At 30.2% G+C, this 27,967-nt stretch overlaps 2 protein-coding genes across 4 annotated transcripts in view; one reads left to right on the forward strand and one right to left on the reverse strand.

Moving 5' to 3' along the window:
* The window catches only part of LOC121126158 (probable Na(+)/H(+) antiporter nhx-9), a 210,874-nt gene that overhangs the window by 118,708 nt on the left and 64,199 nt on the right, over nucleotides 1-27,967 (forward strand). The window lies entirely within an intron of this gene.
* LOC139906555 (uncharacterized) lies at nucleotides 424-27,894 on the reverse strand. Its single transcript, XM_071891657.1, has 20 exons — nucleotides 27,795-27,894; nucleotides 23,978-24,065; nucleotides 23,197-23,327; nucleotides 23,073-23,136; nucleotides 22,899-23,022; nucleotides 21,937-22,169; nucleotides 18,243-18,425; nucleotides 18,023-18,183; nucleotides 13,990-14,135; nucleotides 11,666-11,834; nucleotides 11,543-11,605; nucleotides 11,258-11,474; nucleotides 10,111-10,231; nucleotides 7,531-7,794; nucleotides 7,281-7,468; nucleotides 6,066-6,219; nucleotides 5,907-5,994; nucleotides 3,259-3,372; nucleotides 3,117-3,200; nucleotides 424-612 (listed from the first exon to the last, which is right to left on the reverse strand). Exons 2-20 carry the CDS (start codon nucleotides 24,039-24,041, stop codon nucleotides 499-501), a joined length of 2,682 nt encoding a protein of 893 aa, XP_071747758.1. The 5' UTR covers nucleotides 24,042-24,065; nucleotides 27,795-27,894; the 3' UTR covers nucleotides 424-498.

Genomic DNA, 27,967 nt, shown 5'->3' on the forward strand with positions numbered 1-27,967 from the left:
TAAAAATAATTATTAACAAGAAATTGACAAATGTTGATGATCATTTTCGTAATAATTATTTTTGTGTCATAAATTTGTTTAATTTACAACTTAAAAGGCAGTTAGCAATCTCTGAACATTAAATGGAACGACGTAGCTCTATGGACAACGTGCTCAGAAGAAATTATTCTCTTTAACTCAATATGTGTAGTTCTGAAGTAAGATAGAAAATATACATTATGTATGGGACTTGAAAGAAGAACCCTAGGTCAAATGGAGTAAATGTAATACTAAAATGATTACTCATACTTAATCAGTACAACCCCATCAGAACATTAAATAAAACATTGATCAATATGCCTCAAACTTAATACTTTCCCATTGTTAACCAAAATAAACATTTTTGAACGATGCCCATAATACATTTTGAAGAAAAAAATCATATAGGAGCCAGTTAAATCTATATTACAGGTATATTAAATGGTAAAAATGACAAGATCCGTAGAATTTCCCACAATATCAATAATTCAAGACATGGAATATGATGAGGAATATGTTGATTGAAACAAAAAGAGCTGTGAGCACGGCAATGCCGAGCCTGCTACTGTTATTGAGTTTTTGTATCATCAATATCTGGAATGAAAAGTGTTAGAAAATACATAAATTTATGAAACTTTTAGCGTAATTGGTCTAATTAAAATCAAACAACTCGGATCAGATGTACTGATAAAGAGTTACGTCATAACCTCTGCTATCAACAGGGACGACTACACATCTCACTTAGTGAAATATGATCAACCGTATAACTGAATTGGAACCCCAGTAAAAAATCCAATGTACATATAGCGTTGACCCACACAAGACAAGACTCATAAAGGATAAGACATCACTATTGAGCTAAGTCTTTGCATAGGGTCCATTCCGTGTGATGCCCCTTGGTCAATTCTACTTCTTTCTTTATTAGTTTATAGCAAATTTTAAATTCATTGGAGCATTCTTTATCAAAGACTTTGATCCTTTGATTACAATAAAACTTATTTTAACTGATAAATATGTTTTTAAAAAAACATACATTTCAGGTATTAAGAATATTAGGGAGGAGTAAAATTCTGATTAATACAGCACTCTTCAGGCATTGTTTCTTCAGGGTGGGATGGGGGGTCAAATGGGTGTATTTCAATTTTGGGGCAAATATTCCTTTACTTTAAAATGTTGGCAAATTGACGTATCATGAATAATGCTGTGTTTCTTTTAATTGAATTCAAAAAGTTTCACAGGCACAAAAGGATAAATTTGCTTTATTAGAGCTGCTATAGAATGTTGAAAAACAGTTTATTTATCAGGTAATCTAAAGGAGAAAAGAGAGCATTCGTCGAGCAAAAATTAACTCTTCCTCTTCACGTGTACAATTAACGTATACAAGTTTCGACCTGTACAAGCTAGTTGGAAATGGATATAATAGTTTATGGCCCTTTTTTTTATTTGAAATATACGATTTATTCAAATACTCATCTCCCTCAGATTTGAATGGTTTTTGATAAAGAAGAGCTCTTACTTATGAGATGATAAGCCTGCCAAATTTTAGATCGTTTAAGTGAGCTTCTCATTCAATGTGAATGTGTGTGTGTGTGTGTTTGTCCCGAAATCTCACCCAAACCAATGAATGGATTTTGTCTAAAATATATATGGATATTTGATGTTTTTTGGCCTTTAAGGTTGCCTTTGAATAGCATTCAAAAAAATTATTTTTTTCTATGTAGGTGTGTGTCTTTGCACACTTTTTTTTATGGAGATTATAAGATTCATAGCACAAAAATAAGAAAAGATAATTAGACAAAGGATGTTTGCTTATGATATAAAAGATGTACGAACAATAGTACACCTTGAACATTTATTCTTCTCTAAAATTTATAATCTCCTTCAAAAAAGTAGAAGAATTCAGAAATTATTTTAATTACCTGTCAAAACATACTCTGTCTTATTTAAAAAAAGGATCCAAAGATACATTCCAAATCCAGTATGCAGCGAAAATAATTCTCAAAATGTTACATGATTTATTTTTTGTTTCATAGGGTGTCATTTCATGGAAAATGCACATACAATTTATATAAAATTTTGTTTTTGAAATAAAATTTTATTTGTAAGCTAAAAAATAAAATTTCATTTATATAGCTCTATCTAGTTCTGTGTTTTGAATTTTTGTAATCAATACAAGATGAAATCAATATCTCACTTTAGAAAAAAAGATTAGAGTGGTAGGTAGATCCATTAATTTGAGAGATATAAGATGTTTAATAATTTAATATAAAATTTTTAATAATTTAGGGTTTTTGGAGTTGGTAGGATGTTACAGTTATGGAAGTTCCTTGATTTTGATACAATTTACGATCTATATCACTTCCATATATGGTTATTGTTAGAATTAATTGGTTAAGTCAAACCCAAAGGTTTAACATACTCATTTTTTGTACTAATACAGAAACAATTAAACTAAGATACCATCTTAATAAACAACCAATGGTCGTCTAATAATTTGAAGATGCTTTATAGCTAATATGATTAGTTTAACCCATTACAGGCGATAGGTTAATTAATTAATCACTGCATATTTGTATGACTTTTTAAATCTACATGCATCATTTATAAAATTATTTCGGTTTATGAGTCGTCCAAAGCACTTTACTTAATATTATATTAAAAATAAAAGTATAGATTAGTTATTACGACGCCAAATTATTTGAGAGTCTACATTAAATAGAGAACGTTGTTCAATTTAAAATTATTGTTTCCAAGAAAAGGCAAATTTCTCGTAAAGTATAAAGTTCAAATATTAAATTTCATTTAGAAATTTAATATTTGTTATCCCTAATGATTCTCAGAAGTAATTTCAAGTCATTTTCTATTCATTCCTGAAATTTATATTTCATTCTACAAAATGATTAGATCATTATTTTCTTGGCAGAAAGTAAAGCATAGTGATTCAATTGAAGTAGAGATCTGAAATTTTATTTTTGTGTTGGAAAATATTAGTTTATCTGAAAGATCAAAGTTGATTCAAATCAGATGAAATAAATAAAACAATTCTAAATTTTCCGAAAATGACCGATGTATAACAAATAAAGAGTTAAAAATCTTACTTCTGAAGATCTTGTCATCATGCGTTTGATCTTCTTTTCTTGTCCTAATTTAAACTCTATTGGGCCAAAATATATTGGTTCCGTCTGAAATGAAAACATAATATAAGATTTAATTTTAATTTTGATTCATTTTGATTTTCACTTGATTCATCTCTACTTTGCTCTCATTTTTTCCAAGGATATGGATGATGATGATATGAAGAACAGAAATAGAAATGTCGACGAGTAAGAAAAAAAATAGCCATACATCCACTACCTGTAAAATATAGTGAAGATGAGTGTTGGGCTAATTTTAAATAAATGAGCCATGTAAGTTCCTTTCGTTCGCAAATAATAATTTGTCAAATAGGTGAATTAAACCAGAGTTACATCACGAAACCAAAAAACTACTACATCGTAGTGACTTCCTTATTTATCACTTTAGTTCACGGTATACAGATGAAGAATAATCAATCATATTTATATAAGACCAACTAATTATTATTAAAGTTTATTAGAATATACTTTTGAGGTAGAAAAAGATATCCTTACATCACTGTATTTTGTTATCAGATGTTGATTTGTCCTCTTCGTAGACTTTGTAAACTTAAATGCATAACCCAACTTTTCCTCAAAAGGAAATGGAAAATAACACAAAATCATTTGGTAGCATGGATACCAACTGTTAATATCTTTATAGTACTTCTAGACTATCATTATTTTATAAGGCCAATTTTTGACAGAGCTATGCTTCATTGCCTTACGGAACTTTCTTAATTGCCCGTATCGTTTGTCGTCGAGTATTTAATTTGACTTTGGTGGAGAATGGGAAAAAGGTTTTTTTTTTTTTTTTTGAACCAATATCATTACAGATTGAAAATAATTATAATCAACCCCTATGAGGGGGATCAGTAAGACAAATGGACCATAACATAGAATAACTTTCTATTTTGTTTATTTCTCAAAAAGAATAAAGTATAAAATGTCCATGACGTATCAAATAAGACGAGTGAAGAATCATTAACTGCACAAAAATACATGAGGTATTTTTGTGTTTGCAATGTAACAGCGTATGAGGGGCTTCCACAGGCGGTAGACTGGAGGGACTCTAGCCCTCTACAAATTGAGGAATGTTTGATTCTTACATGGAAATTTATTATTTAAATTGTAATTTAAGATATTTATTTCCAAATAGTTTAAGTTCTTGTCAATAGATCTAAAATTTTTGGATTTATTTTTTTTTCAAAAAATTTAATATTTCAAATTTTTTCCCCAAAAATTTAATTTTTGGATTTAAAAGAAAAAAAATAATTCTGCAGATGCCCCTGGCCCTTGGGACTGTCAGTATTTAAAGTGTTAATAATAATAAAAAAATGAGTGACTTTAGTATGGATCAAACTGGATATGACTGCAACTCAATTATTGTTGTGAACTTTGATTAAAATTCAAAAAGAAACAGAAAAAAAGCCCAAAATCAGTTAGTAATTTGCCAATTTGTTCCAACTTTAAAATCAGTATTAGGCAAAGAGTCAAAGTAAAACCATAGTTAATTAGAGTGTATTTTTTTTTTTTTTTTTGATAGTGATGTTCAGAGTGCAACAAGGAAGTTTTCCACGATTAAGGAACAAAACCATAGCATAAATGATTAGTTATCTTAAAATGACAGTGAAAAGTGTTATTGGAAACACTTTTAGCTATCATTCTTGCCAATAATTATTCATTATGGCCGCCTCGAGCCTCTATCACAGTTCCCACACGAGGGCGAACTTGACACAAGTTGGTACAATATAATCGACTTACATGATAGCTCATCGCTTTTTTCATGCTGACCTAGAGCTCATGCACGTTTCTGTGTGATTTTTCCCCAACCTTGTTATCCAAGACACTCCACACTCTGAAGTTGAGGGGATTGAGATCATGATTGAAAGAGGGCGAGAATGTCCTGACCAAGGAGTCTGCCAAATTATCCTAACAAAACAAATGTGTCTTCAAGGCAGTATGGCTGGGAGCACCGTCTTCTGTCTACAGATAGTTATTCATAGTATAGTTAGTCTTCAGCTAGCCCAAGATTTTCAACTTTAGGAACTTATAACTTCTTTTTTGTGTTTTAAAAATCTGGTGGACTTTGAAGATCTTATTACCCAAGGAAATTTTCACAGCCGACGGGTAACTCTACAAGTAATTTTGGACTTTTTTTACATCTCTCAAGCCTTACAACCTTCATTCTATTGGTGAGAAGATGTAATGGAGTCGTGACAAAGCTCTTAAGCCCGATTTCATCATTAACTTCCCTCCTGATTGTGATCTTGTCCACGTTGAATTCGTCAGGTAATTGGTGTATTAATAGTGTTGGATCATCCTTGATCTTGGCCTCCAGCGACTTGATAAAATTTTCATCTTGCTTCCAACCATTTCCTCCCCTAGCTGCCTTCCTTTTTACTCCTTTTTATTGGTCACTCTGATTTTCCGGACTATCCTTTACAGTCATACCGAAAATGAAATTATTTTTGGATCAACATCTGCGTCGAGAATATTCGAAATCCTCTGCCTTTTTGATTCCCAGTCATTCATTTTTCGTTTGATTTAAGATCAAATCAAAACAATGCTCAATAAAAACAATACATATTTCAGAATATTGCTTCAGATGTCCTCTAAAACCTTAATTATCGGAAAATTTCCCAGTCGCAATCTGTAATATTATGTCATAGATTTAAAAAAAAAACGTGAACTTATATGACTTGAATTTACTTATTTGACAAATGAATTGTTATCCTTTCGGAACCCTCTATATGTATAGTTTTGAAGTTTTACCTTGAAATAAAGAGTAGAAGGAATGGTTGGCTTAGAGCAGTAAAGCAATCCTAGTGAGAGAAACACGGAACTAAATGCTATAAATACTCTATTTAAATTGAAAAGAATAAATTAAACACAATTAAATATATATTAGACTGATTTGACAGAATATTTCACCTTAGAAGTATTTCCTCAGTTTCTAACCAGAGTGTCATGTATGCAAATCCACTTATGAATAAAGGTATTAGAAAGAATAAAATGAAAGGACGCGACCAGGATTTGTAGACGGATAGTTGCAATATGACTTCAGAAAAGGTCTTTGAGGTGTTGTCTATGTTTAAATACATATATATTAAAAAACAAATGCAAAAAAATGATTAAAAGACACATTTTAGACAGTTGGGGCCGTGAATAATCTGGAGAAATCTTTGACAATTTCTACATTTTCAAGGGAAATCCATAAAATTATATATATATTTTTTTTGGGTGGAGTAAGGGCTGCGTTTTTGGAATTTTTTGAAAAAATAAACCAAATTTTTTTAAAAACATATTTCATAATAAAATTTATATCTTAACAAAAAAAATTTCTAAAATTGAATTTTAAATATAAAGTTTTTTAGAAAAACAATTCAAAAATCAGGTTAAAAATCAAAGTTTTAAATTGAACAAAACTCAAAAAGGTTCAGACAAAATACAATTTTTGTTTCAGAAATTAATTTCAAATATTTAATTTTACAAAAATAAATAAAAATCAAATTCCATAGTTATTGACAAGTTAATTGTTTAGAAAACAAATTTGAAAAATTTGCAACTTTAAACCTAAAACTCAAAATTATATGACCAAAAAATTTGAAATAAAATGCCAAAGTTCCTTGGGGGAGGATATTGTTCTAAAATTCTGGAAAAATGACCAAATTATGTGAAAATAACTTTTTATTTAGAAAAGACTAAATATTTTTGTTTTTATAGAAAACACTAAATGACATTTTTTAAAGAGAAAAATTTGACCGAATTTTTTTTAAAGGATTTTATTTGTCGAATTCGGTCTTTATTTTAAACATTAATATCTATATTTTCAGAAAATATCTTTCCATAAATTTTGTATTTCGGGTAAATTGGTTTTATTCAAAAATGTTGTCCATAACTTTTTTTACAAATTTGGACAAGTAGGTAAAGAAGGACAAAAAATTTGAAAACAAGAAAATTGTGTAATCTTAAAACTGTGACAATAAAAATATAATTGACTTCTAAAAATATTTTTTCCATAATTTTGACAACAATAATAATTAGCAATTAGGGTAGTTAGCTCAGTTTTACACATTTCCCCCTTCCCTCCCCCCTGTATTCACAAGCCTGCAGACATTTTAAACAAATATTAAATAACTACATTACACGACATAAAAGTAGCAGAGGATATCCAATATTCAGATGATGTTTGAAGAGAATTGAATTCTACGGCTTCCCCAATCAAATGTACTATATTGCCGGTGGATTCCGTAACGATAACTTTGATATCACATCTTTGTTGATCAAACGGATAATATATGTAAGAAAAGTCACAAAAGAAATTGGCCCGACCTCTTTATAATCATGAACCTTATGAGTGTGTGTTACAGATCTAAAGAATAATGAGATGTCTTACCCTTGCTGATGTGTGATGGAAGTATCGAGACCCTTGAAAACTAAATTATCCTTCGGGCCATATCGATCAATTATAGGATTAGAGTTTCTCTCGAGCATCAGCATATTCGTAAGGAGGTTATAGTCTATACTAAGAGGAAAGATGATTTTTGGTTTCCAAATTTGCGAATCATCCGTGATGACATTTAGACTTTTATCACCTACTATCAAGTTTTGAAAGGAAAGTCGGCTATCTCTCCATGTAAGGTTATAAAAAAAAGTCATACTAAAAAGGAAAGGACATATTAAATACTATATTATGATATAGCCCAAGGTTAATAGAAATACAAGGTTAGACCAAATCCTAACAGGGATTGCTATAGTTTTCAAATTGATGTATAGTACCGACTCCTGGGCCAGACAGACAGATTTTGATCGAACATAGAACCAATCAAATTCTATGAAGTCAATATTAAAAAGCGGCGTGGAAGTCAAACATTAGTCGTACATGCGTTATGGTATAACCTTGTATTTTAATTAACCTTGGTTAGAGCCATTGTATACAGAGTGAGCCGCTAAAACATGCAGTTGTAAATATATATATATATACATATATGATTTCATTGATTTCCGAGTAACATAAAAAAAGGTAACTCTATGTGAACTCCTCTACGCAAGTCTCAGTGCTGATATTGTTGCAAGATCGTAAGCCCCTCCACCAAGACTTCCTACAACATTTTATATCGGTCTAAAGCCCCAAAAGAACCAAAAATTATAAAGCAACGATATTCAGGACGTTTTGAAAGCCTCTATGTGCCCCTTCTCCAGCCCTGACCTCACCCACCGGGACATTGATGTTTGGGGTGTCTTAGAGGAGAATGTATGCTGCACCTCACATCCAAATTAGGGTTCGCTATAAGCTGAAATCATGACAAACTGGTACACAATGTACATGACATTTATGGTCAAGACCTGCCAATCTGTTCGCCGTCGTGTTGAAGCTGTTATTGTTCATGAAGGAGGATATTTTAAATTAAAATATAGATAGATGAACAATTCATATAATATTTATGAGGTACATATTCTTAATCCAAAAAAAATCATTTGTTTTTGTAATTCAGTAATGTTATTTGAAATTTTATATTCCCAGTTTATAGAGTTGTTAATTATTTGGACTTTCCTATAGAAAAAAAAAAAGCAAAAAAACAATCACAACATTTAAACATTGATTGAAGAATATTAAAGAGGAGAGCAACGTATTTGTCATGAAGTTTTTATTTGATTATTACGCGATTTAAAAAAAAGAAATAGATTTGAAAGCAATAAAAAATTTGATGAATTATTTTCTTCAGATTTCACCAATGCCAATATTTCTTATATTTAATCTAAAATAACGGAGTAATTTAAATTTCTCCACAGAAATTACAACTACATTTTCTTCATTCTTTCTCAATTTTTCAACAAACAATATCACACAGATGGTTAAAGTCATCTTTATTAAATGTAGTCAAATGATAGTTGAAACATTTAAGTGTCTAAGGAAATTAAAAAAAAAAAAATTCTTAAAAAAATGACGAAAATTATTCCTAACATTATTTCAATCTTCCCTCACTTTCAAGAGGAGAAAATATTCGAAGCTTCTTTCATGTTGTTAATATACAAAGCCACGTGAATATGAAACTAAAAACTACTTCAAAAGGTGTAGAAGAATTGAAAAATTACTTTTCTAGCATACTATAAGTTGAAGTAGACGTTTTTGATATTTTTATTATATATAAATAAAAAAAAAAGATTTCTTTTAAATATTCTTATATTTGCTTGATTAAAAATAAATCAGGCTTGTTTTGGGCTTGATATTGGAATTAAATATTGTCGTAGTAACTGGGATTTATGACTTTTACATGTCTTTGTTTAAATAGATATATATTTCAATTCATTAAATATTTTTTCCCCCATAAAAATACGACCAATAGACTAACATATATCCTTCTGAACATATTGATCATACGTCTTATCCCACTTTTTTCAAAAATTGCATCCCAAGTTCTGTCATTATAGTAATTTATCAGTTCTTCTATCCCATTTCTAGTAGGCTTGATTGAGCCTATGCTTACAGGTATCCAGTATTATATAGCTACATGCAGCTATTTGAGGAAGGAACAAATAAACATTCAACTCGTTATCTAACAAGGTCATATTTGGCCAAGTATTACTCTGATATCATTTTACAATTATACTCAAAGTGAAACAAGAACTTACACTTATAACCTTCTGCAAATTTTATGTTTTATTTTCCGTCATTCATACGCACACAAGATTTATGATATTTATGTTTCCTTCTCAAAAACTAAAGAATAATTACACAGGGGAAAAATCCTTTTATATAAATGAATTTACAAAAAAAAAAAAAAAAAAAAAAAAAATTATCTCTGTGTGCAAAATCCAAAAATGATCCCACAGTTTTTCTCACAGCTATCTGAATTATGAAATATCTGGTATCATAATAATTGCCAACTGTGGAAACACTTGCTCCAGAGAAAATATTTATAATTTATAACTCTACCTTGTATGTATGTACAAATTAGTTCATTCTTATACTTACGCAAAGGAATTATATTTAAAGTCAGACATCTGATTGATAAACCACCGAATTGAAATGGCTAATTTCTTCTTATTTCTTATATTGAGTCTTGTTGAGGGACTAATATTCTTCTCATAATTATCTATAAGGACATCAAAAAGTATTTATATATCTTTTGTTTTACATAATTTTGACGCAAGTATTTTTGCCACTTGGAAAATTTGCCGCTAGATATATTTTTAACTTATCAGGGACGAAAAAAAAACAAAAAAATAGATAGGTTTTCACTAAAAATTAAATTTTTTTCAAAAACATTTAAATATTCAATTTTTTGCTCACCTGTATAATTTGCCCGAATGACGAAAAAAATTATAGTAAAAAGCAACATTAATTCTCATTCACGACCCTTTAGGGACTCCCCTGCTCATAATGTTTTTGTATTATAGTTTCGAACATTACCTTTAGTCACTTTTGTCGCTATATTCTTATTTCATTAATTTCTTTGAGCATCAAATTAGATAATGACTAAGGATGTGAAAATTTTGCAAATCCTCGCGTGATAATTTAAAAAAAAAAAAAAAGAGTATACGATGGTAAACTTAAATATATTAGACCTTTTATTAATTATTTCTCCTTATTTTGAAAATTATGTCTCTTCGCAAATAGATAAAGGCAGAAATAAAGGCAGAATCAAATCTTTTAACTTTTGTTTTGAGCAGGGAAACGATTCAAAAGTCCCGTTTCTTCTTCAAACGGTATACAAATAAAGAATTTATTCATCTTTTTCAGTAGATACTCCAAATTCCCCTATCGAAGTTGTCTACATATATGTAATTTCCTTTCTGATTTACACTTACAAGGATTTATAAATGACTAAGAATAAATAAGGTGGTAATAGTCAACGAGTCGTTTTGAAATGGACTCATAATCCCGGATATGTAATTTATTTGTCCTTATTATTTAACTCCACCATGGAACAAAGGCTATGTTTTTGTGTCTGTTTGTTTTTTTAGTCACCAGGATTACTGCAAAAGTTACAAATTGATTTCGATCAAACGTTGTACAAAAATTATATTTGGTTATAGTAATAAGTAATTAATATTGTAAGAGATCAAAATCTTAGTGGCAAAATTACAGGGTCACCAATATTTTTAATATGTTTTATCACCTGGAATTATGACCAAAGAACAATCTTTTTCATCAGACCCGTCCGAACAATCCTTGATTTTGTCACATCTTTCTTTAATGGATATACAATCTCCATTGTCACAAGAAAAATCTGTCTCTTCACATATGGTTAAAGAAAGAATCACGTCTTTGTTCTTTTGTTTTGAGCAGGGAGACGATACAAAGGTCCAGTTTCTTCTTCCAATGGGATACAAATCCTTGTTAAAGGTATTAAATATGTGCTTAAATCCTTATATAAAATAAATATTTATTAATTAAAAATTACTGTTAAGAAGGCCTCCTCTTTAGAAACTGTATCCTTCAATAACCAAGCTTTGCGAGATGTATGCTGTAAAACATTTAATATATTAATATTTAAGATATACTCAAAATATGGATAATGTTTTACCCATATAATCAAGGATGTGGAATGCCCATTAAAATCAAATTGCTTTTTATTTTTTGGTTCCCTCACATAGAACTCACGATCCAACTGACTCTCTTTGCACAGTCCACCTAATCGAAATCTCAAAGAGGGACTTTCCTTGTTTGAAAATTCACAAATTGTACAGAGTTTTCTAAATTATGTATTTATTACTAATATTTATTAATCTCAACATATAACTTTCAAAAAAGACTAATAATGATTATCATGGTTAATTTTTCTTTGATAGGGTTTTATAAATAATGACCTAAGGGTATGTAAAAATATAAAAAATTAAAGATAAAATGGTAATCCAGCAAAAAAAGTATTAATTTTGGGAGGAGAGCCGCGTAGCTTATATGACGTTTTAATAGATCAGCTGCAAAGAGCCGTAAAGAAAGGAAATGATCACAAATCCCACTCTGTATATAACAAGGGAAATTATGCTTGAATTACTACAATGCAGATTTTCGCATTTCTACTCGACGTTCAACAAGGGCTTGCACATCTAACTACTTCCCAAAAAATTCCTCAGTGTAACTCTGAGTCTGTCACAACTCATTACTTAGATGTCCTCTTGTCAAAATTAAATAATATGATAAGAACTGTGTAAAATAAAAAAACGCTATTCCAATTAACAGCTTGAAAAAAAAATATTGTACGTGTTGTAGATTATATTTTATACAAATCTACTCATAAATTACTAAAAAAGACTTGAAAAAAGGAAGAGTAGGCTCATGCACACTCTCTACAATAGCAGTAGAATTACAAATGAATTACGGTGGATACATATCATGAATTTAAAAGACCTTTTGGCAAATTTTTATTTAAAAAAAAAAGAAAACCATCTATTATCTTGAAATACCAAAATACCCTTATGAAATAAATCATAAGTTTGTATGAAACGATATATTTTAATATTAACTGTTTTAAAGTGCTTATTTTTTAAATGATTATTTATTCGGCTATTTCTGTTTAGTAAATATTTTTTCACGTCAAAAATATGACAAATGGCTTTTTAAACTTATTTTTTGTCATTGTCTTATTTTCTAAGTTATTTTAGACCCTTTTGGGGTGGATACACTTGAGTATATGCCTCCAAGGTTTCAAGTACTTTATGTCGTGATGTAAATTGTGTGTATTTTGTAACTGGTTTTTTTTTTAATTGGTATTCTAAAGAGTAAATTTTCTTTCCCTTAATTGTTGTCATTAATATTTAACTCCTGAGTTAAATACTTCATTTCAACTACATTTAATTATAATCACTTGTGCATGCCCATAAAAGACAGTTATTATTGTAAGTCCTTGTTAAATTCGAGTAGAACAGAAGATCGACAAATGAGTTATTCTTGCCAATGTCTATGTTTATTTCCGTCTCACCCTCTTCCCTTGTAACAGCTAATTGTAGCTGATTTATTGAAACCTACTTACAGCGAAGTTACTCTTCATCATAATATTTTTTAAATTGTCAGGGGTACCATCTTGATTTTAGTTTCTTTTTGTTTAATATGCTCAATATACAAACGAATTTCATCAATTAAACAATGCAAAAACATATTGGCGCGCAGATTGAACCCACATTTATTATTTTTATTACAATACAAAAATGACGAGTAAAAATTTGAAAGAATGTCAGTTTGACCTTTAAGAATCAACTTTACATAAAATAAGATATTCAGTTTGCGTGACAATATATTACAATATTATTCTGGGCGGAAAAATTGAATCGGTATTATATCTATCAATTAATCAATGATTTCGGATATGAATCATCTATGCACTTGTCTTCATTCCCTTGCATTTTAATCTTTAATCATATAAGTATATATTATTGTTGAGAAACGCTTGAAGAGTTTTTTTTTTTTTTTTTTTTTTTTTTTTTCACGGAATATTATCGTAATTGTTATTGAACACAAGCTAACCAGTTTATTTTATTAAAATTTCTTACTAAATATTGAAACAAAATAGACCAAAAATCAATCAAAATCGTCCTTTTCCAAATGCAATTTAAAAAAAAGAAGATGTACGGTATATATATGCTGGGATATAAAACATTTATAAAAAAATATATTCGCTTCTAAGTAAGGTCCTTCATTTTCTTTGATTTTGTTAATGGTTATATATATTTTTTAGTAATTGTAATCAAGAGGAATAAAAAAAACAAATCATTTTTCAAATGATGAATGTTTATATCAATTTGTTATTTAATTTGACTTTCACCTATATAGGTCTTTCATGTGAAAATATGCAACTGAATTGTAGCCATTGATTAATTTAGTCAGTATGATTACTTTTTTAATGTAACTCACAGCTGTAAACGATCTGAACAATAAGTTGTGCTCCATTCCAAACCATTCTCTTTTATTTCTATATCTGATTTCATAAAAGCACAGTTATACAACTGAGCTTCGGGTTTCCAATTAAAGAATTGAACATTCGCCTTGGTTATTGGATCCTAAGATATGTATGTATTACAATTTTATGATAAGATTCGAATAGTAAATAAAACATCCACTTAAATAAAGCTGATTTTTTCTGAAACAAAAATAATACTTTTCGGACAATTTGACGTAACTTGAACTCAAATAATCACAACTAAAACAGTCAAGTAATGATTTGACAAATTTCTCGTATCAAATACATAGATCTATAATTATTGGAATCCAAAACAATAAACTAGATAGTGTGTGGTTATTGCAAAGTTAACGTAACTGACCATTTTCTCAATCTTAGATATGTTCATTAGAAGTTTATTTCATATAAATTGAACTGATTATGAGGGGTGTTGTCATATTCTCTCCATAAGCCACGATACTCAATAAAAGTCAATGAATAATGTTTCTGACACAATAATGCTAATTATTTTTGAGAAAAGTCATTTTGACGTTTGTGCACCGTACATTTATCCTGGTTCATTGTTGTACAGTTAAGACAATTTTCAACAGACTTTGATTTTTTTTTGTGTGTGCCATGCAGCTAGTACAAAATTAACATATCTGTGACACAAATTAATGAGACCCTGGAATTAACATTACATTACTCTCCTTAAACCTATCTTATAACTTACCAGCCATAAATATGTATCTTTAAAAATATCTTTTGCCCTACTGATAAAGTCAGATAAAGCTATAAATTAAGAAAATATGGCTTGTTTTTTAGTTACATCCCTTTTGTACTAACCCCATGATATACAAATTTACAGTACCATATATAAATAAATACATAAAGACGTTAGGATGTAGAAATATTTGAGCAAGGGTATCGGCAAATAAAAGTAAGTATGTATAATATGAAGTGACATCTGTTAGGTTTTTCTTATATGTTTTGTCGGTCAAGGAAACTAAAGAAATTATATTCTCCAATGATAAGGTATTAAAAACTCCAACAATTAACTTCCCTTTGTTAGCTAACGCTAAAATTACAATTGACAACTTTATACCCAGAGATAAAATAGTGCACAGTACGACGTATCGGATTAATTTGCTCCTGGAACAGAGTATGTAATTCAAAGAAATTTAGCAAAAAAAAAAAAAAATGAAAGAAAGAAAGAAAAGAAGAAGGGGCATAAAGTGGTTACTGGGTTCTGTGTACCAACCCTGGGCCCGCTCATATTTTAACCTTCCGTTAGTGAACTGGTACATTATTCACCCCGAGATTTATAAAAATACATCTTATTCCCCTTGAGTCCATTTTTATATCCTTGTAATAACAATTTTGTATACGTATGGATATTTTCTATTTGTATCAAATAACAATATCCATTGTTATTGCTTCGCAATACCTTAAAAACCCCATCCAAAATGATATACTGCATGTTGTACTTAAGCTATAAACCATTTCATACTTTACGTTTTTTTTCTCAAATTTATAATCAAATAACGCTGGGATTTTCCATTCCTGAAAAGTCAAAACTCTTATAGACAAATCGAGCATATATTTATTGACTAACAACGAGGTTTTTCTCACTCTATTGAACATATTTTATTAGAAAAAAGCCAAAGATGCTTAATGGGGCATAAACAGACTAAATAAAATACATTTTTCACAAAATTTTGTTACAATAATTAGATTTGGGCCGCAGTATAATTAAACTAAAAGGAATATTCCATCAAAATATATTTATCATGGGCCCAAAACAACATTTTGAATTGACCAATAATAAGTATAATACTCCTCGGTGTGTGAACGGAGAAGTTATACACCACTTGAAAAATATAATTAGTTATCATTCCTTTAAATTTACATTTAGTAGTCAATAGTTTTCAGTCTGCTCCTGAAATATTGACTTAAGCTGTATGTAATTGTATGTTCATATCGAGCATACTTTGTTTTGATTTTTTTAATAAATTTAGCAATTTTCATTGATGCTCAAGGAAATTAATTAATTTTCTTTCTTAAGAGTTACTCCTTTGTTTTTCCTTTTGATTTCTTGGACTCTTTTTTTATTATGAGAAACTGGGGCTTTCATCATTTGAGCCAGAGAGAGGGGGCTTAATCCTAAAAAAAAATATAAACATCATAATAATGTTGGATATATGGACGGGTTTGTTAAATATTGGAATAAAGGAATTTCATATTTCCCGCCCAATTATTATGAATTATATATAAGTAAATCCTTTTCCTAATTGGTGCCATCAGATCATTCGACAAAGTGTTGTAAAAGGTTTGAGCGTAGACTACAAATAATTTTTGACAGTTTTGCATTTGGTCAGTTCGGTTGTTTATTATTTTATGTCGAGGAAGGAGTCTCAATCGAAGAAATTTCCCATACTTTACATTTTACTACCTGACAATGCGCCATAAGTGACCAAAAGAATTTGCAATGTATACAATATTGATGTTCTTTTGGTTTGTGTTGCACAAAAGTGATTAAAGCTATTTTTTCACCACTCAATTCTACCCTCTACTGTGAACAACTGGACCATTTGAATCTGTTAATCAAAAAGAAGTCGCCAGTAGAAGTGAATAGGATACGACAAGACATAATCAAGACAACCCCCAGCAACATACATCTTTAATGATGCAGAACCATTGATGGGAGAAGTTCTTATGGATCCACCACCCCAGTATGGACCTGGAACAAAGTGATTACCACCTGTCTATGACCAACACACTTAGGGTTACAAATTTGGGGTTAATAAGGCCTGGTAAAATTGGATATCCGGGTTGTTTTTTGCCCATAGGGACAAGGACTTCTATAAAAAGAGCATATTGACGTTGACTTCTCGTTGGCTACAAGTTATTTAACAGAATAGGGCATATTTGATTTAAATTAGGTGGTTGTAAAACTTCTTAAATAGCACTGAAATATAACAAAAAATAGTATATGACTTATTCTTCAACCTATTATGATCCAAAAAAAAAAAAAAAAAAGAGTGAGGATGCTCCAGGAAAATTTTATGTGCCTTAAACTCCCCCCCCCCCTTTCTCAACCACAAAATTGGTGAAAGTTGAGGCATGAAATGTAAGCTACAAATGTTAATCTATTAAATAACAAAATACCACCTATGACCTCATCATAAACTGTTGAGTACTAATTTGATTAAAAAATTCGGATAAAATAATGAATATTTAATAGAAATTTTTATACAAAATACACAAATATTTTTTTATGGATCTATTATATGTCGACATAAGATTTGTGTCATATTGCAAATAGTTGGCGGGAACAAGATATGTAGCTTGAATTTTTCATAACTAATATCAGCTGCCTGTTAAATGGGTTATGAGAAAGACAATAAATTACATTGAAAAAGCATTTGTTCAGGGAGAATATTATAATTATATTTATTTTATTATTCATATTTAAATCAATTAACAGCAGAGAGAGGCGAGAATTTTTCTTTTAAAGGGAGATATGAACACCACCACGACTGATTAAATAATTAACATATAAGAAGAAAAATCACAAGAATCAACTGTTTTTCTTTTTCTAATTAGTAAGTAAGATTTTTTTCTTCACACAGATTCCCACTTCAATAATATGAATACAAGTATTTTTTACGAGTGGAAAGTGGATAGAAAAAAAAGTCAAAAAATGAATCAAAATCTAAATGAAGTGTTTTTATAATTGTTCAACTGTATTTCATTTAATTAAATACGTGTTGTTGTTTTTTTTTGGGGGGGGGGGATTTAATTTACTCAGTTCACTAACCTGGTTATCAGTAAAGTTTTTTGCTTAAATTTGTATGTTTTGGCACTCGTATTTCAAGGTTTTACTATATTTCTGTTTCTACTGAGGTTCATTTTCTGCAGACTAAAGAATTATATTTACTGCAGCAGCCTTACAATAATGAATTGCTAATTTAAATCCGTGGGTGGATTCTACATAGTAACACTTACTATCCAATCCTCGCCTTTTTTTTCCAAGTTGAGCCAAATTAGCCGCCCCAGATCGGCACTGTTGTCTCTTTCATTTTTCGCACACTCCTCTTTAATACTAAATGCAATTTTAGACAGCCGTTGGTTTTCCGTCTTTGTAAGTGGCCGAGTTATTTTTCCACCTATGTACAAATAATATTGGTAAGCGAATATAACTTTTTTTTTTGCCTTTGGTACATACCTAAGGATTTACACAAGATCAGGCTCTCATTAAATGACCTTTTCTCCAAAAAGGGTATATAGAAAAGAGATGTTTTTTTTTCACATATATCTTTTTTTCTTACAAATCTCATCTTTGCGTTACTTAATTCTAGCCCGGCTTGATCATTTGCCTTCAAGATTAAATTATCTTCTATGATACTACCTGTGTGCGGTTTTTTTTAAAGAACAAGAGAAATTAATATTTTTTCTATACAAGTGTTGGGATTCGGTCTAGAGATCTTGGACGAGTAATACGTTTATCACATCTTGGAACATTTCCACCAAAAAAATAAGAGAAAAAAGGCCAAAATTTGTCCAAGCTTAGTCAATTCTTTCTAGATATAAAAGTGTTCCCAACTTAACAAAAGGTATTTCCTATTCAACCAATCAATGCTCAGAACACTGATATGAGAAAAGAAACAGCTTTAGAGATAAAATACATAGAGTAATGCCCCTGAGTAATTGCAAGGGAAATTCTTTGACAACACAACAACTGATAAAAAATATAGTTGACCTAAAAATCAAAGACATGGTATTTTCCACGATAAGTAAGCTAAACAATATTATAAATTTACCGGGTGGTTGATTGACATCTGAGCATTTACTAATTCAATAATTTATTAAGGCTAAGGGATTGCAATTTATTCATATTTCGATAAATTAAAGCATAAGCAATTAGCTAGAAAACAAAACAAATATAAACTCTCAATCTTACGTACAGTCCAGAAAATGACATTTGAACATGATCGACGAACTTCCATTCGCGCACTCCAAGCTGTTGGACGTCTCCAGGACCACTGGATACGCTATAAGTAAGTCCGAATCGATGGAGAAGAAGAAGGGGTCTGTCAAAGACGCTAAAGAGAGCTATTAAAAAGTGGGTGAAAAGAGCCTTCTGAGAGTGGTGAGGCCACTTTTGACACAAGATTTGAAAGTTCCTGTTGAAAGACACTTTTAAATTAGTTTTGACACTTTTGACTTCTTCTGAACTCGATTTTGACAGCCCTACAGCCCTGAAGCCTGCACTTTCGACTGCACATTTTGAGTGGAGGGGATGACCTGAAGTGTCCGTCATTCAAACATCAAGGCCCTAAAAGCCACTGTCAGCTAACAATGGGACGCCATGACAAAGGACAACATCCGCAGTGGGCACCAGGTTTTTTAATCTATTAATTACCATATCTCCTGAATCAACCATATGTTCAACATTAATTAAGTATATTTCAAAATTGTATGCCTTCACAAAATAATAACATTTGTGGGAGTATGAAAGTTATCGGATTCAAAGGGTCAATGTTTGGAGCTTACTCACGAATTTATTTGAATTTAAGGATAAATAATTTTTCATTCTTGAATTGACGCATAGTCAAAATAATCTCCCCAAATCCATTATTAATAATTTGAAAGGTGAAATAAAATAATATATAAATATAAAAATTTGAATCAAATATTAATATACTTCATCAAAATAATCTGTATAAAAATACTTAGTAAACCTAATGAAATCTTTAAATGCATATAATTATGGTGTAAAAATGGTATTATAAGAATTAACATTTAAGAAATATAATATTTGAAGTGCAATCACCTATATACTACAATTCTAATGTTTTGGTCACCTATTTCTTCTTTTTTGACAACGTCAACTCCTTTTTCCCATCATAACTTTATGTAGTTTATCTTTATGAGCTGACAAATCGACAGCTTACTGCACAATATACTGTATATAGGTACAATTAATAAGTATGCCCGCACGTCATTCCGTCTCTTTTTATTATGGAAATACAGAGCCCGTATGCAGAAAATTTAAATTCAACTATTGTAACCTTTAAATACTAAAAAAACTTTGTAAAGTGAAGCAAAGAGTATCATTAGAAGGATTTCAATCTTTGTGATATGTTCGGACAATACTTTTGAGGATCAATTATCAATTTAAAAACGATTACATATTGATCTACAGAGTGCAAGGTAAAGTTGAAGATTCGCCAAATACTTCCTTTCAAAATTATTTCCTTTGGTTGTTATCATACATTCAACCTGGCCCTAAAAGTGCTACAGTATTTTTTAATGAATGGCTCAGACTTGACCACCCACTGCTGCTCGATGGAAGTCTTGAGAGCATCCGATTTTTGGTGAGGGGTCGCACAGGTTCTTTTCTATGGAATAGTAAAGTGAGGAACAGTTGTTGAACACTGATATGAATCCATTATACTTGAACCAAATCAAAAATTTATGGCCTCTCCTGACCTAGGTTGGGTTTGGTTGTGTTAAAAACAGTTGCCAAGGTCGTCGTACATAAAAGGTCTTCCTTTAAGCATTTAACACCTCCTCATAGACCAATCAATGATATTGAGAGCCATTCCATACTACCTCAACGACTACACCCTGACTTCCGGTGATTGTGGTGGCCATGATCCCGACTTTCTGGAGCCAACTGCAGCCAGGGAGAACTCTCAAGGCTCAGATGAGAAGTCAAAATGTTTTTAATCTTGTAAACAATACCCTACAACCTTCATGATTTTCTTAACATTCCTTGGGCGTGGAGTAAATCAAACACCATTTGTCTGTTCGTCTCTCTAGTGACAAATGTTGATATTTTAATTTTTTTTTTAAATGCAAGAGTCTTTATTTTTAATAACACAATCTAATATACAGGGAGCAGGGATCGGATTGTCGCCTACTTTAAATCTTGATAACTTGAAGACGACATTATCAAATAAAAAACCGGTTACCAAATAAGAAAGCTATTCTCGTCAGCTGACAATACGTATTTCAGTTAGCATCATGCCGTCATCATATGAGGAGATAAAGAGCTATAAGTGGAACGAGGAGCTTCGAGGTCCGCCGTAGTCATGGCATTGGTTAATAATGGAGGTGAAATCTCCAATTCAACGATTGCTTCAACCTTAAGAGTGAATTTACAGACTGTTCAGCGTATCTGTAAGAAGCTAGAGGACACCTGGGATGTTGATGCCACCATAAAGAGGGCACCCAAGGAGGAGGGCGCCGACAGGAAGGTCAGGGACACCGACTTTGTCGACAAGGTGAAGAAGATGGTTGATGATGGCCCTACCAGGTCCGGGGGTGGCCGGAGACAGGCCCTGGGTGTGGCAACAGGACTCAGCACCCTGCCATGTGTCCAAAATCTCCATGCAGTGGTTAAACGAGAACTGTTATGACATCGTAACCAAGGATTTGTGGCCTCCTAACTCTCCCGACCTTAATCCTTTGGACTATTTTGTCTGGGTTATGTCGAGAGACATACCAACAGACATCCCTATAGCACCAAGGCCAGCCTGATGGACTCCATCAAGGAGGTATTCGGCAACATGGACAATGAGATGGTCAGAAGAGCCTGCGGCCGGTTCAGAGGCCGTATTGAGGCTGTTATTGATGCCAAATGTGATTTTATCGAATGAATGGCTACTCTATACCTATATGCTCGTCATAGTTTTGATTTTCAATAAAAGTACACATAAAATGTGTATTTTGTGTTGTTTTTTGTAGGTCCAAAATTTTATCTTGCACACTGTACAGTCAAAGATTACAATCTGGACCGATATAATGGTCCAATTTGTTGTTGATAAAGTCACCTAAAAATACCCAAACCAAAAACGCTGTCTGACCGAGTCTCAACACTTATAAATACTATAAAAAAGTTATATTGAACTCACGCTTGCATTTGTAAATTTTCCGAATTTCCGGAAGGCCCACCTCATATTCTTTGTACATAAGAGCGCCAATGCTCCCAACAAAGGCTCTCCTTCGATCACTCACAAAATTTTTATTCGTTTGACCCAAAAAGAATTGAACATCCATGTCCATTTGAATATTGTATCCAGTTTTATCAATTTTACTTAACATCACTTCTCCATTAAGAATGAGTTCATATTTAATACTCTCTGCCCTATAAAATTATTGAGTTAAAAAATAGTCTTAGTTATATGTAGCCCGTCTACATAAAATTAGCTCGAAATATTTTTGTTTTTTTTTTCAAAATTCAGTATACTTTGTCAAAATATCGCCAACTTCTATAAATAAATAGTTCTTATCAGCCATTTGGAAGCACCACAAATCGCAGTCATATTTGGGACCAATATACGTCTCTTTAGTTTCTAAATTATAACTAAAATTATCATGAACCTTAACTCATTCTACAGGTTTGAATATATATCCAATAATTGTCTTTAAATGTATATGAAATATTTGGATGTATTATATATGTGTAAAAAATGTATTTGGATATTGTTCTTTTCTTGATAAGTATTCAAGATTGCTTTTAAGTTGACACACTAAAATATAATAAATAGAAATGATCACTAGTGATAAAAATCATGTGTATTTTGAGCATGTTGAAAAAAGAAGAAACCGAAAATAAACAGGTTAAAAATAACAGTTTGAGTAATTTTTTTGTGGAGAGAAAGCTGACATAAAGTTTCATTACATCAGCCATAATCAGCTGATATGAAAAAGGAGTGCAGAAGGAAATAAACTATAGACTTGGCAAGAATTACTCTGACGTAGATCACCAATTTTCCTCATAGGAAAATATAAAATTTACTCTTGAGATTACCAATTTAAAAAAATACTGATCTAAAAAAACACATCTGATTTTTATCACTAATGTTCACCTTACTTTTCAAGCTTTGCCTTTGTGCCACAAATGAGATTCCATTCCTTGCTTTGAAGTCTATTCTTTATATTCGGACTAGTCAGTCTAAATTTATAATGTGTCCAGATCAACTCATCCTCAATCAATTCTTAAAAGGTACTTGTCATTATATTACAAAAGCTTTTAATGATGACATACCTAAACGAACACATCGATTATCTTCATTCTTTTCACAAATAGAAAAGATGGGAGAAAATGGCCTCTAAAGTAAATAGAGGCAAATAGTAGTAAGTGCTCTGTCAGACGACGAAAATATACTCACAAGAAAAGCAAATTTGACTCTTATGCAGAATGTTGACTTTAATAATCCATTCATTTGCAGAAACTGAGTAAAACTGACTACCGATGGAATATCCGTAGTTCCATTATTTGGAAAATCTATCACCAACTCCTCTGCAAAAACAAATTTACTGTTAAATGAATTACTTATCGAGTTTTCTACAGGGTCAATTTTGAGGTGCTTTGTAACACTGCGGCTCATAAGTCCCGTGCTTAACAAATAAAAAATGTTTTTTTTTTAAATTTTAAATATGATTATTTTATTTATTACCTTAATAGAACAGAGTCACAATAACACTTTTGAAGCAATTACTTAACTTGAACAGTATTGTTCCCATCAAGAAGTAGTGTTAATTTAAAAAAACCGAAATTGTTTAAATTGATATAATAAAAATTGTTTTGAAATAACAAAGGTAGCGTCATACATTGCAAAATGACTCACAAACTAAACAACAGATTTTCATCAAATTTCGAAAATTGGTACTGTTAATGAGGTGAATTGATTGGCCCATTCCTGTGTAAAGCCAGGAACTTTCTAGCCCTGTCTTTGGATATATAAATTTAAAAGCTTCCCAAGGGAAAGAGTAGATTAAAAAAAATATATATATTTGTACAAATAAAGTAATTTTCAATATAAATTTATATATATAAAGACCCATTATTTTATTTTGTTACAAAGAAGATACAAAACTTATATTCTAAAGAAACAAAATGAAAGATAAGATACCTGTTTGTTTAAATATTTTAAGTTTCTCATTTCTTACCTTTAGTATGCGATAGATGTGGAGCTGACGTCAAAAATAAGAGTAGGAATATTTTTTTATTCATGCTATCCTGAACAAATTTACAAAACTATAAACAAATGCGTAGAAAACATTAAAATATTTAAAAAACAATAGTAATTTTATAGAAATATCAACTAAAGTTAACTGAATAAAGTTTTTTTTAATTGTTTACGAGACATATTTTAAAGTATTGATTCAAATTTTTTTGACAAATTTTGTATTTAACTTGAAGGCCATATTAATGATTCAGATCATATCAACTTTAATAGTAAAATAAACTTCATATTGTATACTGTATTCAATGGTAATCTGTATCTTTTGTATATATATAAGAGAGAGATTGTATAGATGTCCTTGATACGTTCCTACACCATTGAACCTAGAAGGCGGACATTTTTATGGGACACTTTTTTGATCTGGGGAAGTAAAATAAGGGGGCTTATGCTCTTCCCAAAACATTACTTCAAGTACAAAAAAAATGAACTTGCAATATAATATGGTATTTGTTAATAGATTAAAATTTGTTGAAATTTGTCTGGCAGTTCGTTGGCGCATAAATTTGTCAACTAAGCATTAATTTTTAACTGAATAATCATTTCTGAATAATTTTTCCATTTGTTGATTGTTTTTTTTATCAAACGTCAATTTTCAAGAAATAAAGAAAAAATACCACAAGACGATGCTTTTTGTGGAAAAAAAAAGTTCACACAACAGATTTAATGAAGTTTTTCCAATTTCCAGAACATTAGATGACTTAATTTTTGCAATGTTAGCAAGAATAAATCGGTTATCGAGTGTTATTTTTTTGACGACATTATTTTCCAATAATAAGATTTTTTTTTTTTTTTTTGGGGGAGTTGCTATTTACCTTACTAAAACGAATTGAAATGTTGTGACAAATCCAATAAAATAAAAATTAATTAGAATAATCATGATTTTTTTCGACAACAATGAAACATTCAAATTATAATAATAATTATTATATAGAAGTATGTTCTGAATATCTTCTTTTTAATTATCTTAATTAATTTGACCATTTTCAATGTGATTTCCCTCTATTCCCCCTCCCCCCACCCCTTAGCTCCATAAACGCCGGGTAATCCTGAGATAGTATATTTCATAAAATTAATATACCAAAAGTTGAGGGCTGAATGATCCAAGATGCATAGTATTTAATGCTAATACTTAAAACCAGAGAAATTCAGACTTAGGAAATTAATTTTTGGATCTATTTTAATGTTATAAAATATTTTGTATAAAATTTTTTGGATAATTAACAAAAAAAAACCAATTATTTATAATGAAAAAAAAAAAGTTTTAAAGTTAATTCCTTAAAGTAAATATTTGAATTACAACAATTTGGGTTTCAGCCCACAATTTGATTTGTAACGTCATTTAATAGCATGATTTATGTATGTGCAGGGCCGGGTATAGGGGGTACATAAGTGAAAAATTGAAGCTCTACTTTAAATTGAGGGGGGGAGCTAGACTCTTGACTGTTTCTTTTAAAGACATCTAAAAAAAAAAATGATATGTTTAAATACTTTATTCATCCCCATTATTTTTTATTTATAATGCATCCCCTCACAAGAAAACGGCCTTGGAACGCCACCAAATAAATTTAAAGCTCTTGACAATGAAAGTCTGTCAATTGCATATTAGGCTGTCATTACGGCATATCGGAGCTAATCCAAAGCCCAGTGAGTAGTTGTCAGGGCTGGAGAAGGGCTTCATGGAGGCAAAACAGAAGTCAGACATATAGTTGCAACAAAAGCTATAGTCCTTCTTGCCTCCATAGGCCCGTTATAGAGTTCTTGATGTCGTAAGCAGTCCAAATGGAATTGACAACGGTCTTCAAAGCCATTTCGATACTTATAACTACTCAACGGAAATATCACAAAATATCACACTTAGAGACTTCAAAAACAAAACTTGTTTCTTTTTGTTTTTGATGTCGTTCTGTTTGCAAAATACAACATTACATTTAAAAAAAAGGCAGATTATTTCTAAATTAATTCTACTGATGTTTTGGGTCCTCAATCTTTTTTTTTAATATCTATTTTTTTTTTTTTTTTACTGTTTTATGATGTATTGATTAGACAAGTACACAAAAAAAGATTTTTGTAATTCCGATCCTATTAATACTTAACAAGTGGATCAAAGATCTGTAATTTGCTCTTCCACATCAAATCTAATCTTCAAGTATTTTTTTACCTTTTGATAGGTTCAATACAAAATTAAGTAACAAAAAAAATCAATATACTATGTGAAAATTTATTTATTATTTTTAATAATATTATGTTAATTCCATGCATCTTGGGAAAATTATATTAAAATATTAAAAAAACAATATATTTTATTGTTTTTTAGAAAAGAAATAACGACTCTAATTATAAATTTGTTTTACGTAAATATAATACATTGAGATTATAAGTAATATACAATTTGATATCAATAAGAGTAGTTATTTTAAAAAGATCTAGTTCAGTTGGAATTTTGGCTTGATTTTAATTTTATTTAGGAAGGAATCAATAGGAGATGAATAAAATAACTCTTAATATTCTTTTTTTTTACTTATTTATATAATAATTAATAAAAAGTTACCCCAAAAATTAAACAATTTTTTTTACAAAATTGTTATATTTAAATTGTTCCTTCATTCAAATTCCAAAAATACTTCTTTGCATTACTTTGCTTTACTTCCTAAAATAATCTTAATAAAATTAAGATTATTTTAAGGCATCAATAAGATACATTAATGACTATTACTCTTCAATCATTATCCTTTCATTTTAAATTAAAATTTTCATAAAATATTTATGGTTTTTTACACGTTTTAGATAACATAAATGTATTAATTAATTTTCATGAGATTCAGTGCAATGTATAAAAAAACAGCTTTTCTTACAGTTGTTGAAACGTGTTTACTTTAAATTGTAAAAAGAGAAATAAGAAAGCAAACAATAAATTTGTAAGAAAGCAGATGTTTTAAATTCACCAAAACTTTATTAAAAATTCAAAAAATTACGAATAAATAAAAAAAAAATACCTTTTCCAACAGCAAAAAGATGCATTTATTCCTAAAAATGTTTCAATGTTCTGGTAATAAAATTTATTATAAACTAATTTTGAGGCAATAAAAATTAGGGTACAAATATTATTTTTGATCACAGGACTTTTAAATTTCAACCCTAAATCTTTAAAAATTTATGTTTCAAAATGGGGATTTTTGGTTTTTAAAAGTATAGCGTTGCGGATTTATATGCATAGTTCCTAAAAAAATTGATATTTTGTTCAAGTTAAATCTTTTACAGGCAGATTATACATGCTATATTATCCAAAACTAAATAACAGCCATGATTCGGACTCAAATTTTCTTGGGGGGGGGTTAAAAGACTTCCATAACTTTTACAGAATTTCTCTTTTATGGATCCCTAACAATCAACTCAAAACTCTTTCATATTTACAATTGGTTGCTGAGTCGTTCCTTGATTCAATTGGTGTTTTCTTTCTTTGATTTTCTTCGATATTAAAAGTTGGTTGCTCAAATAAAAAATTAAACAAACCACTTATTTCATATTTAAAAAATAGATAATTAAATAATTTATTACTAAGATACTTTCGAAACGAACAGATCTTTCAAAAACTACAATCTGAAGATAAAACGCAAGAATTTGAATCTTACAAAGACACCAATCAAGAATCAGAGTATGATAATGGTGATCAACAACAAGGAAATAATAAGGATTGATCTTTAATCATATTTAGACACTTTTTCATTCTGTTTGCCCCTTACCTGTGGTTTTTATTTGATGACAAAAATGGAATGAGATATTATTCAACAGTACGACTAAATTAAATATTATGGAATATTCTCAAAAACCATAGAGAGGACTAATTGACAAGCAAATATCAGTAGTATTGTGCGTGTAATTAGTATAAAGAGAAGAATCTACCATGAAGGAGGGG

The sequence above is a fragment of the Lepeophtheirus salmonis genome, chromosome 11 (genome assembly GCF_016086655.4).
Source record: "Lepeophtheirus salmonis chromosome 11, UVic_Lsal_1.4, whole genome shotgun sequence".
NCBI classification, from domain to species: Eukaryota; Metazoa; Arthropoda; class Copepoda; order Siphonostomatoida; family Caligidae; genus Lepeophtheirus; species Lepeophtheirus salmonis.

Bases quoted from the DNA above. Each gene is read 5' to 3' on its own strand.
- LOC139906555 (XM_071891657.1), bottom strand. From the start codon at position 24,041: ATGAATAAAAAAATATTCCTACTCTTATTTTTGACGTCAGCTCCACAT. The intron at 11,606-11,665 runs GTAAAACATTAT...AATGTTTTACAG, and splicing joins CCACATCCTTGATTATATGG to CATACATCTCGCAAAGCTTG. The intron at 3,373-5,906 runs GTAAAACTTCAA...TATATTTTACAG, and splicing joins CTTCTACTCTTTATTTCAAG to GTAGTGGATGTATGGCTATT.